Here is a 12,666-nt window from a genome sequence, read left to right on the forward strand (position 1 = left end):
GTTAACCTTACACCCCTTCAAACAATGTGATAGTCCATGGGTAATGTAAACGTCTCGAAAGAGAGATATGTTGCTCGAGTGGCCTCAGAGAAAACTGGACTTTGATCCCCAGATAAAGGTGTATTTTACTGGTCCTAATCCTCAAGCAGATAATAATTATCCTTAGGACACACATGGGGTCAATTGGGGTCACCAAAAGTACATGTTCTGTACTCTGAAACCCACCCTCCCGAGCTCCCTCGTGTGGTACATTTTTCCATTGCCCATGATATTTCAATGAAATTGAATGCTGTCCCATCTTTGCAAATACCTGGGGATCAGTGAAAATGACAGCCGTTGAAAAAGAGGTAACAGTTAAAGATTATTTTATTTACTACATGCATTCTGTTTTTGATTTGGAACTGTTTAATCTCCTAGTAGATCCTAACATAGCATATCATATCATGTGAACTAGTTGTTGTTTAAAAACTTCATGTAACGTTATATGTTGTGTTTTTCTTTAGGACCTGGATTACCAGTACTCCCCGAGTCGCTGGTCCCACCGGTTTGAACCAGAGGCCGCTGTACAGGACCATGTCTGTGTGACGCAAAGTGGTAGGTTTGGTCATTAAGTACTGCAATTCACTTTGTCTTCTCGGTACCAAACTTTCACGGTCTGAGAAAATTTAACTTGTTGTCGGAACTAAATGTTCACGGTGGTGGCAGGTGCACATAAAAAAGTATCTTGTATTATTTGTTATCAGTAATGATAAGTTCACGTTACAGTCGTCACCGTGAAAACCGTGAACATAACAGTACATTGAAAAAATCAGGAATTACAGTAATTAAAGGTTAATGACCCGCTCCATGGTCTATATGGTTTTATAATGCTTGGCCCTTTGAAACCACCGAGTGAGCAAAGCAAAGTCGGTCATTGAGTATGCTGCTTATGTTGATACAACACTTGCTCTGCCTTTCTCTGAGATGTAATGCCTTGTTGTTGTTCACACAGAAACAGACAAAGCCAGGTCCCAGCTACAGTGTGAGCTGGATGTACCCTATGGAGACAGGGAAGGGGACAGGCTGGATATTTACAAACCTCAGGACTGCAGGAGTGGTAAGAATATTAGTAAATGAATGAATGAATGAGTGATATTTTATTAAAGGTGTTATGCGTTTTAAGACGCCCAGCCCACGTGGGCTTTTAATTTCTATCAAGTTACAGAAGTCTAGGAAGATTGCATTGCTATGGTTGACACAACAATGTAATTGTATCAAAAGAATTTGGTAATGATAATAAACTTTCATTTCTTCAGATGCTCCCATATTTGTGTACATCCATGGAGGATACTGGCAGTTCTTAAGGTAAGTATGTATCTTATGATTGACCTATTACCCCCCCCCCCCAAGGTCCAATATAAAATAATAATAGTATTGCACCTATAAATGTAGGAATGTATAAGAAAAATAGGTTACATCAAATTAGGCTGAATGGAGCTCTAGAAACTCATATTCAAGCAACAGTTGATCATTATGTGTTCTGAGTGACTTATTATAATAATTCTTAGTTCGTATGTCAACATGTGTAAACGTTATATCACGGACAGAATGTCTTTAATGATAGTATATAAACTGGAGATTGTATGACCCATTTTCTTTTGCTATCTATAGTAAGGATCAATCAGCATTCATGGCCACCACACTGACAGCAGTAGGAGTTATGGTAGTGGCTGTGGACTATGACATCGCACCAAAAGGTTTGGACAATGTTGTTACAATTTATGTCCTCAAGCCTTTAAACAGCAAATATGGAACATTCAAAACAGAGTACATTTGTACTAGTACATGAATATAGTAAGGTTCTTTAGGCACAACCAGGGAGTACTTACTTCCAATGGTTTGGTGTCTGTCAGTCCATCATCAGGGTTAGAATGACAGGATACGATTCTCACTGCAACTTATACAAGTTATAGCCAAATGAATGTAGGTGGCGCTGCAGCAGTGAGAATGCCGTCCCAAACATGGCTCAGTTTGTATCCCCCTCATCTCTGTTCATGACTGGAGTCTGACAGACACTGAAACGTTTCCAACATTTCGTAAGTACTCCCTGGTTGGGCCTAAATAACCGTACTATACAAATAATTGCCAACCTGATGAAGTTATTTATGGATGTTAGAGTACATGAATGTATAGACAGTCTATCCTGATTGTCATGCATATCAAATTTTCTGATTCTAGTAGCTGTAGCAATGTGCTGCATTCCCATTATCATTAAGAAAATAGGCACAGAACACTTGAAGTGATATACTTATTAGTGACAGCTGTTCCTTATTATGTAACCCTCAGGAACCTTGGATGTGATGGTGGACCAAGTCAGAAGGGCCGTCTCCTTCCTGAGTGAAAAATTCCCCTCATCAAGGTATAGACCAGTGCCATACATGTAGTACCATCTTTTGTGTACAGAAATATTCCAACTTAGAGAGAGAGAAGTACCTGACTGTGCTCCTAACCATCATCCAAATTTTCTTCAAGCAATCACTGTTTTTAAACATAAGGTACATACCTTCAAATTTTCAATGGCTGACAGTCCATCTTGTTCACGGAGAGTGACCTTAGTAGTCTTGATCAGAGCTGAACCGCAATGAGGGTTGGGAGCTGCCCAAGTCCTCCCTACCCATACTCCGCAAAGGAGGGGGGGGGGCAGATGATCTACTCAAGCCAGACCTAGTCTCGTGTTCTCTCGCGAGATCGAGACTAGGTCCCTCTCCATGAACAAGCTGGACTGTCAGTTGTCGAAAATTTGGAGGTATGTACCACATTATAATTACCTTTAAAAACAGTCATTGCTTGAAGAAAATCTTGAGTAACTGTACTCCTACGTGACTGATAAACCTCTTCATCAAGCTCCTAACCATGTTGTATTACAGGGGTCTGTACATATGTGGCCACTCTGCTGGGGGTCAGCTGTGTGCCATGGTCCTGTCTAGTAACTGGTCAAAGGTCAGTGATGGCAGGGTGCCAGAAATCAAAGGTAACATCAATACACCTTTTTTCAGATTGCTGACATGATAGCCCAAATCGAGTTAAACCAATGGTTGGTAGCATGGCAATAAGCAAATCAACCAATTAGAGAATGGTTGCATGCCTGTCAAATAATTTGCATTGTTATGTCTTTATTTTGCATCTCTATGCTACTCTAAATTGCTACATATTTTCTGTGCATAGCAATTATACTTATATTGAATTTGATCTTATATTGAAAATATAAGAGCCTCAGGGTATATGTAGTTTGGGATATGGGATATGATTATCTAAATCATTATTGTTAGTTTGCCTCATTGCCCTCGTTTTGTTCTGTCATGTCCGCCGCGTAAAATAGGAGTATTCAATTTCATATTCTACTTTCTTATGTTATTAAAGGCTTTAAGCTTCTGTGCTACATTAGATAAAAGTAATTTCAGTATCAGATTGTGTGTAAGTCCCATTCTGTTTACATTATAGCTGCTGTTCCTCCTTTTTTGTGCAGGTGCCTTTCTTGTGTCTGGAGTATATGACGTGACACCACTTGTCAAGACGTATGTTAATGAACCCCTGAAGATGACAGAGTAAGTGAAGAGTCAGTATGTACAGTTTAGGCCACACCAAATTTGTTGCTTCTTGTATTCGTTCAGAAAAAAATTGGACTGACAAGTTGAAAAAATTTTTTGTAAAGGTTTGGCTTAAATAACAAATAACAATAATAACAACAGCCTGATGAGGAGTTTATTGGCACATTTGATGCGTTGAACCCTTTCCTTTGTTTTGTTACTGATGTTCTGAATAAAAGGCATTGTTCTTAGACTGAAATCATGTGTACGTGGCTCTGAATGGTAATATTTACAGGTTTGTCTTGGGATTTGTTTTTTTTTCTTTGAATGGGAAAAAATGGACAGGCAAATCCGAGAAGCAACAAATAAAATTTTGGTGGCCTTAGCCTCTAAGCCTGTCAACTTTCATGATTCAACTAACATGAACTAGGGTACATTCGTAATGTCATTCACAGTTGCTTTCAGTATATATTAACACAGTAGTAACAAATTGATAGATTGATTGTGCTATTGATAATTGCTTGTTTGTGTGTTGTTAGGGAGGATGCTCGGAGAAACTCACCCTGCCTATTTACTGATGCTGTTCTGAAAAACCATCCCAGCTGTAAGATTCTAGTTGTTTTTGCAGAGCACGACCCTCCTACGTTTCACAGGCAGTCAAAGGAGTATACCGAGGTTTGTATTGTTATGTCTTGTCATTACAGTTTCATTACATATTTGTAGAGGAATATCTTTTCTTCGCATTTTCATCAAAGTATTTGCCTCATCATTAATGGTTATTCTCAACACAATAACTCTAAAGGCATGGGAATATGGTAAAGAAGCTTTTAGATGTGTCAGAATTTAAGTATTTATTTATGCTTCAAAAGGTTTTATAGGAGTCCTTGCAGCAGATGAGTTATGAAACCTTTTTTTCCTTTTGGAAACAGACAAAAATCAGATGTTCATGCTGATATCATCCATAAATCAAGTCAATGTGGCCTGTTATGCAGACAATAAGCATATTTCTGGCATTCTCCTACGCAGAGACATCTAACGGCGCCAGCAAACCATCTTTTATTTGACAGTGTACTCTGCTATCTCAACCGACACCATCAGTTTCTGTGTGCGTCACCACAAACCAGCTATAAACCAATCAAAGAATAGGCCTTTCAGTTTTCAAAAGGGATCTCGCACATATAAGGTAAGCTCATTGATATCTATAAGCAAGGCTGTAAGGAACTGATGGTGACGATTGAGATCGCAGAGTACAGACAAGAGGCGGTTTTCTGGCGCAGTTGAATGTCTCCGCGTAGGAAAATAAGTTCTGGTTCAATTGTAGATAAACTTTCAGTCTCGTATGATATTAGTAATCCAGAGACAATCATTTGTGCAACTGTAAGTGTGATATTCGAATTCTTAGATATAGCAGTATTTGAATCATTACATCTGCCCTGATTGTACAAACAGCAGTTAAAGGGACTGGGTATGGAGGTGTCCTGTGTGGAGATCCCAGACACAGACCACTTCAATGTTGTACATAACCTCGCAGAGGAACAGTACCAACTCACAAAGGTGCAGAAAGATTTTTGATACTCTTGTATAAGATTTTTGATACTTTTGTATAAGATTTCTGATACTTTTGTAGAATATTTCTGATACTTTTGTAGAAGATTTCTGATACTTTTGTAGAATATTTCTGATACTTTTGTATAAGATTTCTGATACTTTTGTAGAAGATTTCTGATACTTTTGTAGAAGATTTCTGATACCTTTGTAGAAGATTTCTGATACTTTTGTAGTAGCTTGTTGGGAATGAAAATATTTGCAGTTTCTGGTCATTTGCTCATACTACACTGAATGTAACATTGGCTTAAGTTTTAATACTGCATTATTTTTCTTTGTCTAGGATAAATACAGTAGGTAATTCATGCTCCACAGTAAGTTAGATAGAAATTATAAAAAATACAGGTTATTGGTTTTATCACATTTTTGCTTTTGTTTTTCAGATGGTAATTGCGGAAATGACATCTTAAACTTGGTACTGATTAGCAGAAAATAAAAAATGAAGAACGTGGACAAAAAGTTTTGACAGTTTTCTTTAAGTTTTTTTTTCATTTAGAGCGCGAATAAGAACTGCTTGTCAGTTATTTTATTAGTAGCATTAATGACAATGAAGTTTATTGCATATTCATATCCCAAAGGGGCTAAATATAGTAAGTTTGATGCAAAGAGAATAAGAGAGAATATCTGAGCTCTGATTGGCCAATTATACAGAGCACCCTGGCCTGACGCAATGTGACAGCCAATAGGAGGCATGCAAAGGGTAATATTTTAAGTAACAGCGGCACCACTCTTTGTCACTTCTTAAAAAATTTTTAATAAAGTTATTAGAAACCGGATAAATATCGGAGTCTCAGTCTGCATTGATGCATTCCTTATTTGCATAAATAAGAATGTCTATTTGAGCATAGCGAAAAGGGCCATTGTTTTGAGTATGATAAGTTCACAGATAATTAGGTCCAGGTTCAAGTCCGGACCTGGACCTAATCCTCTGGATCTGTAGTCTCTACCAGGCTTCGTGGATCGGTGGTAGAAATTGGACAAATAGAGTCTATAGTTCGCTAGGGGAGTTAGCCGACCAGAAGAGTATGTTTCCTCACCACAAGGATAATGATTGTACTGATCCACGGAGCCTGGTAGAGGCTACTGGATCTTTACCTGAACCTGAATTTTCTCATCCTCCTAACGCCCGGTCCCCAACAGCATTAGCCTATGGGGCCCTGCTATCTCATGCCCTATCAGTGGTTATTATGATTGTCGCCACAAACCAGCTGTCAACCAATCAGAGAATAGGCTTTTCTTGGGCTTTTTGTTGTGTGTAGCAAGCTGTCTCGCAAAGGCCGCTGGGACGCTATTAGTCAATCATGTTACGTATTACATGGCTCCATCCTCCTAAGCCCGATCCCCAACCGCTGACTGCCCATACAAGGGCAAGCTTATTAATATTTATAAGTAGGGCGGTCCCTAACTGGTCTGAGTGCACAAGATAGCAGAGGTTAACACAAGGCGTTTTGACACGACTGTGGTCCTTCTGCGTAGGAGAATGGAATTTTCTGTACCGGTACACACCCCAGATTGGTATATCTTGATCAGCTCCATGTTGGAGGAGCCGGCAGACCTGCATAACATTACATCATCCACCTTATCACCTCCTCCTTGTTGATGGAATAAAACCATTCATTCATTCATCTAGGATATAGGACAATGATAAAATCTACTACCATGCTCTGTGACCACAATATCAGAATCTGCCAAGTTCAGGGAGAAGGTAACTGAACACCTGAGGAGCCAGCAGTAACTGCACAGCACCAGTTCCTGTGTGTTTTACCCAAACAAGAGGGTTCTTGCCCAGTACTTCTCCAGAACCAGAAATAAACTCAACATTCATTTTCACTTTTCAATACTTTATTAATCTTCATGTCTTGAGAAATTTTACAACCAAATATAACATTAGATCTGAAAATGATTCTTAAAAGCTTACTGACCTAGTAACCTAAGAAATATGGAAGGTATTCAATATGTAGGACGATTTACAAATAATTTCTGATTTCATGAATAGGCTGTTATCCAGGTCTTTCGATTATTTTCATCTATAATAAAACCATTACAGTTAACACTCAATGGGTGCTGCAACAAAATTAAAAGCTCACTCTATCACTTTGTCACCAACCATTGTTGATGTTGAGTGACTAAAAATGTTGTTGTCAGCAACTAGTGGGAAAGTTTCGACTGATGATGTTTGGTTGAACAGAGCACGGGTAAAAACATCAAAAGAGGCCATTGCAGCATCAGCAATAAATTCATGTCATTTTGACTTCTTGTCATTTCCCTTTTCCTCTGTGGTAGTCAGCTGTGTGTTGGCATCCTCCAGTGTGGTGTTACTGCTTTCATTGTTACCTGTATTTTGTTGATCAGATACCTTGTTATCGGATGAGCTGTTTGACTCGGAGTCGCTGGACCACACAGAATGTTGGGGTTTTGTGGTTGTATCTAATGTGTCCTCTGACTGGACACCACCGGCAGTCCCCTGCAAATATACATGGTAATCCGTAAATTGAGACCTTCATCCGTTAACTCATGCCTCTTAGTTTATGAACAAGCGAAACAAAAACGAACGTTGGGAAGTACAATTTAAGTCACAACCGATTATCTGTAATATGGACGTCACTGCTGGTTGTGCGTTCCTCACCTTGTCGATAACAGAGACAGCTTCACAATGGCACTGGGAAGACGGACTCTTCGGAACAGAGTCAGAGATGTCAGCATTCTCACCTTCATGCTGTACAGGTTTGTCACCAGGGGCCTTGTTCTTGGCCATGTCAGCAGCTCCCATGGCCAACTGTTGTGTGGTCTTATCTGACTCAGGGCCTTTGTCCGAATGAGGTGAGATAGAAGATTTCGGTTCGTGTTGGGGAGGAGAAGGATCAGTTAGAGTTGACTGGGGATGAACAGTCGGACTGACAGCTGGCTTCTTATTTGCCGTCCTATTGGCAGGTTTTTGCAATGTCTTGAGCCATTGGACGACTAGTCTGCGGCGATGTTCGGACGTCCATGACTTTGCAGCTGCAGAGAGAGGAGGGTGTTTGGAAAAGCTGTTAGCGGACACTTTCGGCAAGGCAGACATCAACAGGGCAGAGCGCTTGACAGACCCACTTTCAGATGTGGCTTGAGATGTTGTTCGACTCATGGTCGCTCTTTTCGCCACTTTTGTGTCAACACGTCTCTGTGATGTTGTCTCTAGTCCACCAGAACCCTTAGATTTCTCCAAGGGATTTATGTTTGTCTTGGCTTCAACTGGAATACTCTGACTACTGGGGAGATTCTTCTCAATGACAGTAGACTTCGTCTTGCCAAGGAACCCCTTCACCTCCTTGGTGCTAGTTTCCTTGCTCCCTGTAGTCTCCTTCTTGGCGACGTACTCTTTGTACGTCTTATCAGCGTTGTACTTCAGCTTGGCCTTAAGCTTGTCTTGGCGTCTTCTGTTTTCCTTAAGCTCACGGTCCAATTTAGCACAAAAATCAGACCAAACGGTGTAAGGCTTTATGTTAGAGCTGGTGTCAAGTTCACTCTGGTTTTTCGTGTCATCGGATGTCGTCTCTTCTAACTCAACATGTGATGAGATCTGATTAGTTGATGTGTTCCCGTCTATGTTATCTTGATCAGTTGAGGGTGTTGCAGGGGTGGACGGACTAAACGTGAACGTAATTTGATGTGGTGGTGATTTGGTCTCTTTCATAGCAGAATGCTTTCGTTCATCACGCTCTGAGAACGAGGAAGAGGAGGTGGTGCTTCTTGAGGTAGATTTCTTCCGACCAGACGTCGTGTGCTTCTTCTTGTGACGCTTACGATGTCTTGAGTAGGGTCGCCACTCATCTGAGGAGGACTCGTCTGAGGCAACTTCCTTTTGTCCATGAACTGGTCGTGTTTTCTTCTTGCTCGCCTTGGTATCTTTTGTCAGGTTGGGTACGTCCTGTGAAAGGAAGATATGGTGCATGTAGTATAGTCCTTCCAACACAACCAAATACAAGTAGTACTCACTTCCAACGTTTCGGTGTCTATCAGACACTATCGGGGTAGAATTGCTGAATCTACTTCTCATTGCTACGAATAGCCAATGTAGGTGGCGCTGCAGCTTTGAGAATGCCTTCCCAACCGTACAGTGACTCAGTTTGTATCCCCCTCTTCTCAGCGCCACCTACATCGGCTTTAAGTAGCAATGAGAAGCTTACTAGTAAATCCAGCCATTCTACACTGATGATGTGCAAACACCTTCCCTTGTAGGTCCGAGCCTCTTCTTCTTCTTCTTTGAAAGCCCACATTCTTCATGTAGAATATTATGGCTTTTTGTGGTGCGCATACGCGTCGGTTTACTTCTGTCTTATCAACTATGATCCGTTACACATTAGTCCATTTACCATGCCTGGTCCATCACCATTTGGAGCCTTGGGTATCTCTTGTTATTGCACTGGTATAGAGTAGGCTACTTTATGAAGATAAACCACCAAACAAAATGAAACAAAGAGAAATATATATACTAGTGCTTACTCTTTCTTCATCCTGAGTTGCTTGTTTTTCATTGCGTTTGTCCACCACAGATGGAGGGCTGGCACCTGCACAAAAACGATACCCAGTTGAGCAGGTGACTAGTTCATGATGTTCACGAAACGCACTTTTCTGACAGAAGAAGAGGAGCTCGTCTCATCACATTTTATAAAATAGTTTATGACATTATTGATATACCATCAAATCAATACCTCAAACCTTCCCAACGTCGCACTAGAGGAAGCCACAACTTTAAGTACTAACAAATCTCTGCTAAGGCCGACGTAACATTTCCAAAACGGGGCCCGACCGGGCAGCTTTCGCGATCAGGAACGAAAAGTATGATATAAAAGACGCCAAACTACACAAGAAGTAATTAAAGAGAAAAGTCGTGGGCATTTCTACTCTATATGTATTTTCGTTTCCACAAACAGCCCGGCCGGGCCCCGGTTTGAAAATGTGACGTAAGCCTAATAAGGACTTTTTTCCCTTTTTTTTTACAACTAGGGATTGTAATCAACTGCCTGGCCACATTGTACAAGCCAAACTAACTTCAGGCGTTTTTTGGAACAGGCATAGCCTGAGTACCATCCTCCGCGCTTACTGCTTGCTTAAGGACGACCGTCGGGCGCCGACTACCATCCTCCGTAGTGTCACCGTTGGATTAATAAAGAAGAAGAAGAAGAAGACCTTTATTGTACATTCATACCCACTGGGTTTAGTACAGGTCACAACAAATGATACAACATGATATAATGATACAATGAATCTACACTACTCAAGGATCGTATTCTACTGCGTACATTCGGCTTCTTCTCGTTTCTTTGTGATATTGAAAATGTAAGAACAGATATGCTTTATAAGTAAAGGCTTGTCTAGATTCATAAGGAATATAAATTTTCTATATTACTTAGTTGTATGAAGTGGGGGAACATGGATTCTATTAGTCTGTAGAGTTCAGCTCTCTCTTTCTTGTACAAACTACATTCTACTACAAAATGGTGTTCGTCTTCTAACTTATCTAGACTGCAGTATCTACATATTCGTTGTTCTAGAGGAGTGCGGTTATGTCTTCCGGTTTCGATGTGTAATTTGTGGCAACTGACTCGTAGTTTTGTGACGGCCGTCCTGTGCCGAATATGTCAATATCCAGGTATTGTTCCACATTAATGCTTTCGCTTCCTGTGTGTGGTTAGCAAGCGAAAGTATTGCTAGCGGTCACTACGGAGGATGGTAGTCGGACCCGACGGTCGGCCTTAAGCAAGCAGTAAGCACGGAGGATCCTTGTTGTTGTCTTCAAAGTAAAGCTGACTATCAACACAAAAGGCTCCCTTGGATCCTTGTCGGTGGTTGGTTCTGTCACAGCCTGCTTGAAAATCCTATGGCATGAAAATCGTACGACGATCGCACTACGAATGAGACTGTGCATTTGACGAGGAGGAACAGAAGGAAATGTCGTTAGTTCAGACGGATTCCTGTCAGTACCTGCCACGCGGAAGTCTCAAAAGTCCTAATCGTGGGACTTATGCATTGCTGTTGCGTAACACATACAGAAAAAAATGACAAACATTACCTGCTTCTTCAGTATGTTGTGTTGTTGCGTTGTTGTCATGGTCGTATCTCCGTTTCGTCAACGTTTTCGCCAAAGTAGCAGCTTCATTCGCCCAGCGGGAGGCATACTTCTTCTTATTTACCGATCGTGGCATCTTAACACATCACAATATATGTACTTGCAACGACTTCGTGAGTGTTATAAGAGCGTTACTTGAAAGATGCGCGTTTTGTGTCGAACTTAGAACTTGTGTTCATGTTTTTCAATCGTCGTCAAGAGCAACGTCAATCGTGTTCTCGAACATTACACATCAGGATAATGCCGTGTTCCACAACTGTGTAGCCATAAAAAAGAACAGACACACAGCTCATCAGGGGAGTTTGTATGAATCAATCTTTATAAAAAAAGGATAGATATTAGAGCCAAGGATAGGATTAGAGCCAAATTCAGGTCGCACGTTAGAACTAAACTCTAAAAACAGGTGAAAACGATGAAAAATCTGGAACCAAACGTTATATTCTTTTTCTTTTCTTATTCGATGAAAAATCTGGAACCAAACATATTCTTTATTTCCGTTTCGTCACAAAGAGCTTCAAGTTATTTAGATACCGTCACAAAGAGCTTCAAGTTGTTTAGAAACCGCCACAAAGAGCTTTAAGTTGGTTAGATACCAATCCGTTGCGAGACTACACAACTATAAAACAACTCAAACCTAGCAAACGTGTGATCCAGGACAATGAAGATATGACCTTGGTGCTGAAAATAGTGATGTAATACTGCCTTCCGTTACTGATTGGATGCTTCTTCATTTGGGCACCTCAACACCAATGGATGCGTCCGAAAATGATTCTATCGGATTGGTAGAGTTCTTTTCCACAACCAATACATCTTCGCTTTGCTTACTTTTGCAACATAACTGTTGATCTGAATGCCTTCTGATCTCTATTTTCTATATTCATCAATATTCCAGAACTATGTCATCTTTAAAGGGGAAACTCTGATGGGAAGGTTGCAGAACATAACAGATTTTAGTAGGGCTTTCAAGGGACAAATTCTTTTTTTTTTTACTATTTTGTCTCTCAGACTGCGTATTTGATCTCTTCCAAGACTAGTGCTAGTGTGTTAACTCTATGCACTTGTCCGACAAGGCTTAATTCAGCTTTGTCCGAGACCAAAGTTCATATTTGTAATGTATTATATCAAATAATAATAATTAGAAATAGCCAACACAAGTATTAGAGTAGAATATTGTTCATAACTGCCCATTGTCACTTATATATCTACTATGTTTATACCATGTACTTGCAATTAGCCCTTGGGCACGAACTTGCAAATAAACTTTTTCTATATTCATCGTATTCTTCTCTGCGTTGTCTACTAGTCTACTAGCACAAGTTCTACAAAAAGTTCAGGATAAATTTTAGTGCATCATGTATAAACAATTCAGACATTGACTCCAGTATA

At 40.3% G+C, this 12,666-nt stretch overlaps 2 protein-coding genes across 4 annotated transcripts; one reads left to right on the plus strand and one right to left on the minus strand.

The window, feature by feature from the left end:
- Positions 1-52: 52 nt before the first annotated feature.
- On the plus strand, positions 53-5,944 carry LOC118420512 (kynurenine formamidase-like). 2 transcript variants are annotated; one of them, XM_035827349.1, is made up of 11 exons: positions 53-118; positions 504-594; positions 992-1,096; positions 1,296-1,344; positions 1,651-1,736; positions 2,326-2,398; positions 2,907-3,010; positions 3,506-3,584; positions 4,106-4,241; positions 5,016-5,120; positions 5,555-5,944. In XM_035827349.1, the coding sequence occupies exons 1-11, from the start codon at positions 68-70 to the stop codon at positions 5,579-5,581; spliced, it is 906 nt and encodes a 301-aa protein (XP_035683242.1). In that variant the 5' UTR covers positions 53-67; the 3' UTR covers positions 5,582-5,944. The 2 variants fall into 2 exon arrangements, with proteins under 2 accessions (XP_035683242.1, XP_035683243.1); XM_035827350.1 differs by having other exon boundaries at positions 80-347; positions 5,555-5,623.
- Positions 5,945-7,398: 1,454 nt separating this feature from the next.
- Positions 7,399-11,733, minus strand: LOC118420458 (dentin sialophosphoprotein-like). Of its 2 annotated transcripts, XM_035827273.1 has the most exons (4): positions 11,224-11,733; positions 9,654-9,718; positions 7,798-9,078; positions 7,399-7,635 (listed from the first exon to the last, which is right to left on the minus strand). In XM_035827273.1, the coding sequence occupies exons 1-4, from the start codon at positions 11,354-11,356 to the stop codon at positions 7,414-7,416; spliced, it is 1,701 nt and encodes a 566-aa protein (XP_035683166.1). In that variant the 5' UTR covers positions 11,357-11,733; the 3' UTR covers positions 7,399-7,413. The 2 variants fall into 2 exon arrangements, with proteins under 2 accessions (XP_035683166.1, XP_035683167.1); XM_035827274.1 differs by lacking the exon at positions 9,654-9,718.
- Positions 11,734-12,666: the final 933 nt, after the last annotated feature.

Source organism: Branchiostoma floridae, chromosome 8 (genome assembly GCF_000003815.2).
Source record: "Branchiostoma floridae strain S238N-H82 chromosome 8, Bfl_VNyyK, whole genome shotgun sequence".
Classification (NCBI taxonomy): Eukaryota; Metazoa; Chordata; class Leptocardii; order Amphioxiformes; family Branchiostomatidae; genus Branchiostoma; species Branchiostoma floridae.

Coding starts and splice junctions, on each gene's coding strand:
- LOC118420512 (XM_035827349.1), top strand. CDS start 68: ATGTTGCTCGAGTGGCCTCAGAGAAAACTGGACTTTGATCCCCAGATA. Junction 119..503: donor ACTTTGATCCCCAGATAAAG/GTGTATTTTACT, acceptor GTTTTTCTTTAG/GACCTGGATTACCAGTACTC. Junction 5,121..5,554: donor AACAGTACCAACTCACAAAG/GTGCAGAAAGAT, acceptor TTTGTTTTTCAG/ATGGTAATTGCGGAAATGAC.
- LOC118420458 (XM_035827273.1), bottom strand. CDS start 11,356: ATGCCACGATCGGTAAATAAGAAGAAGTATGCCTCCCGCTGGGCGAAT. Junction 9,719..11,223: donor ACAACATACTGAAGAAGCAG/GTAATGTTTGTC, acceptor GTTTTTGTGCAG/GTGCCAGCCCTCCATCTGTG. Junction 9,079..9,653: donor CAACTCAGGATGAAGAAAGA/GTAAGCACTAGT, acceptor TTCCTTTCACAG/GACGTACCCAACCTGACAAA.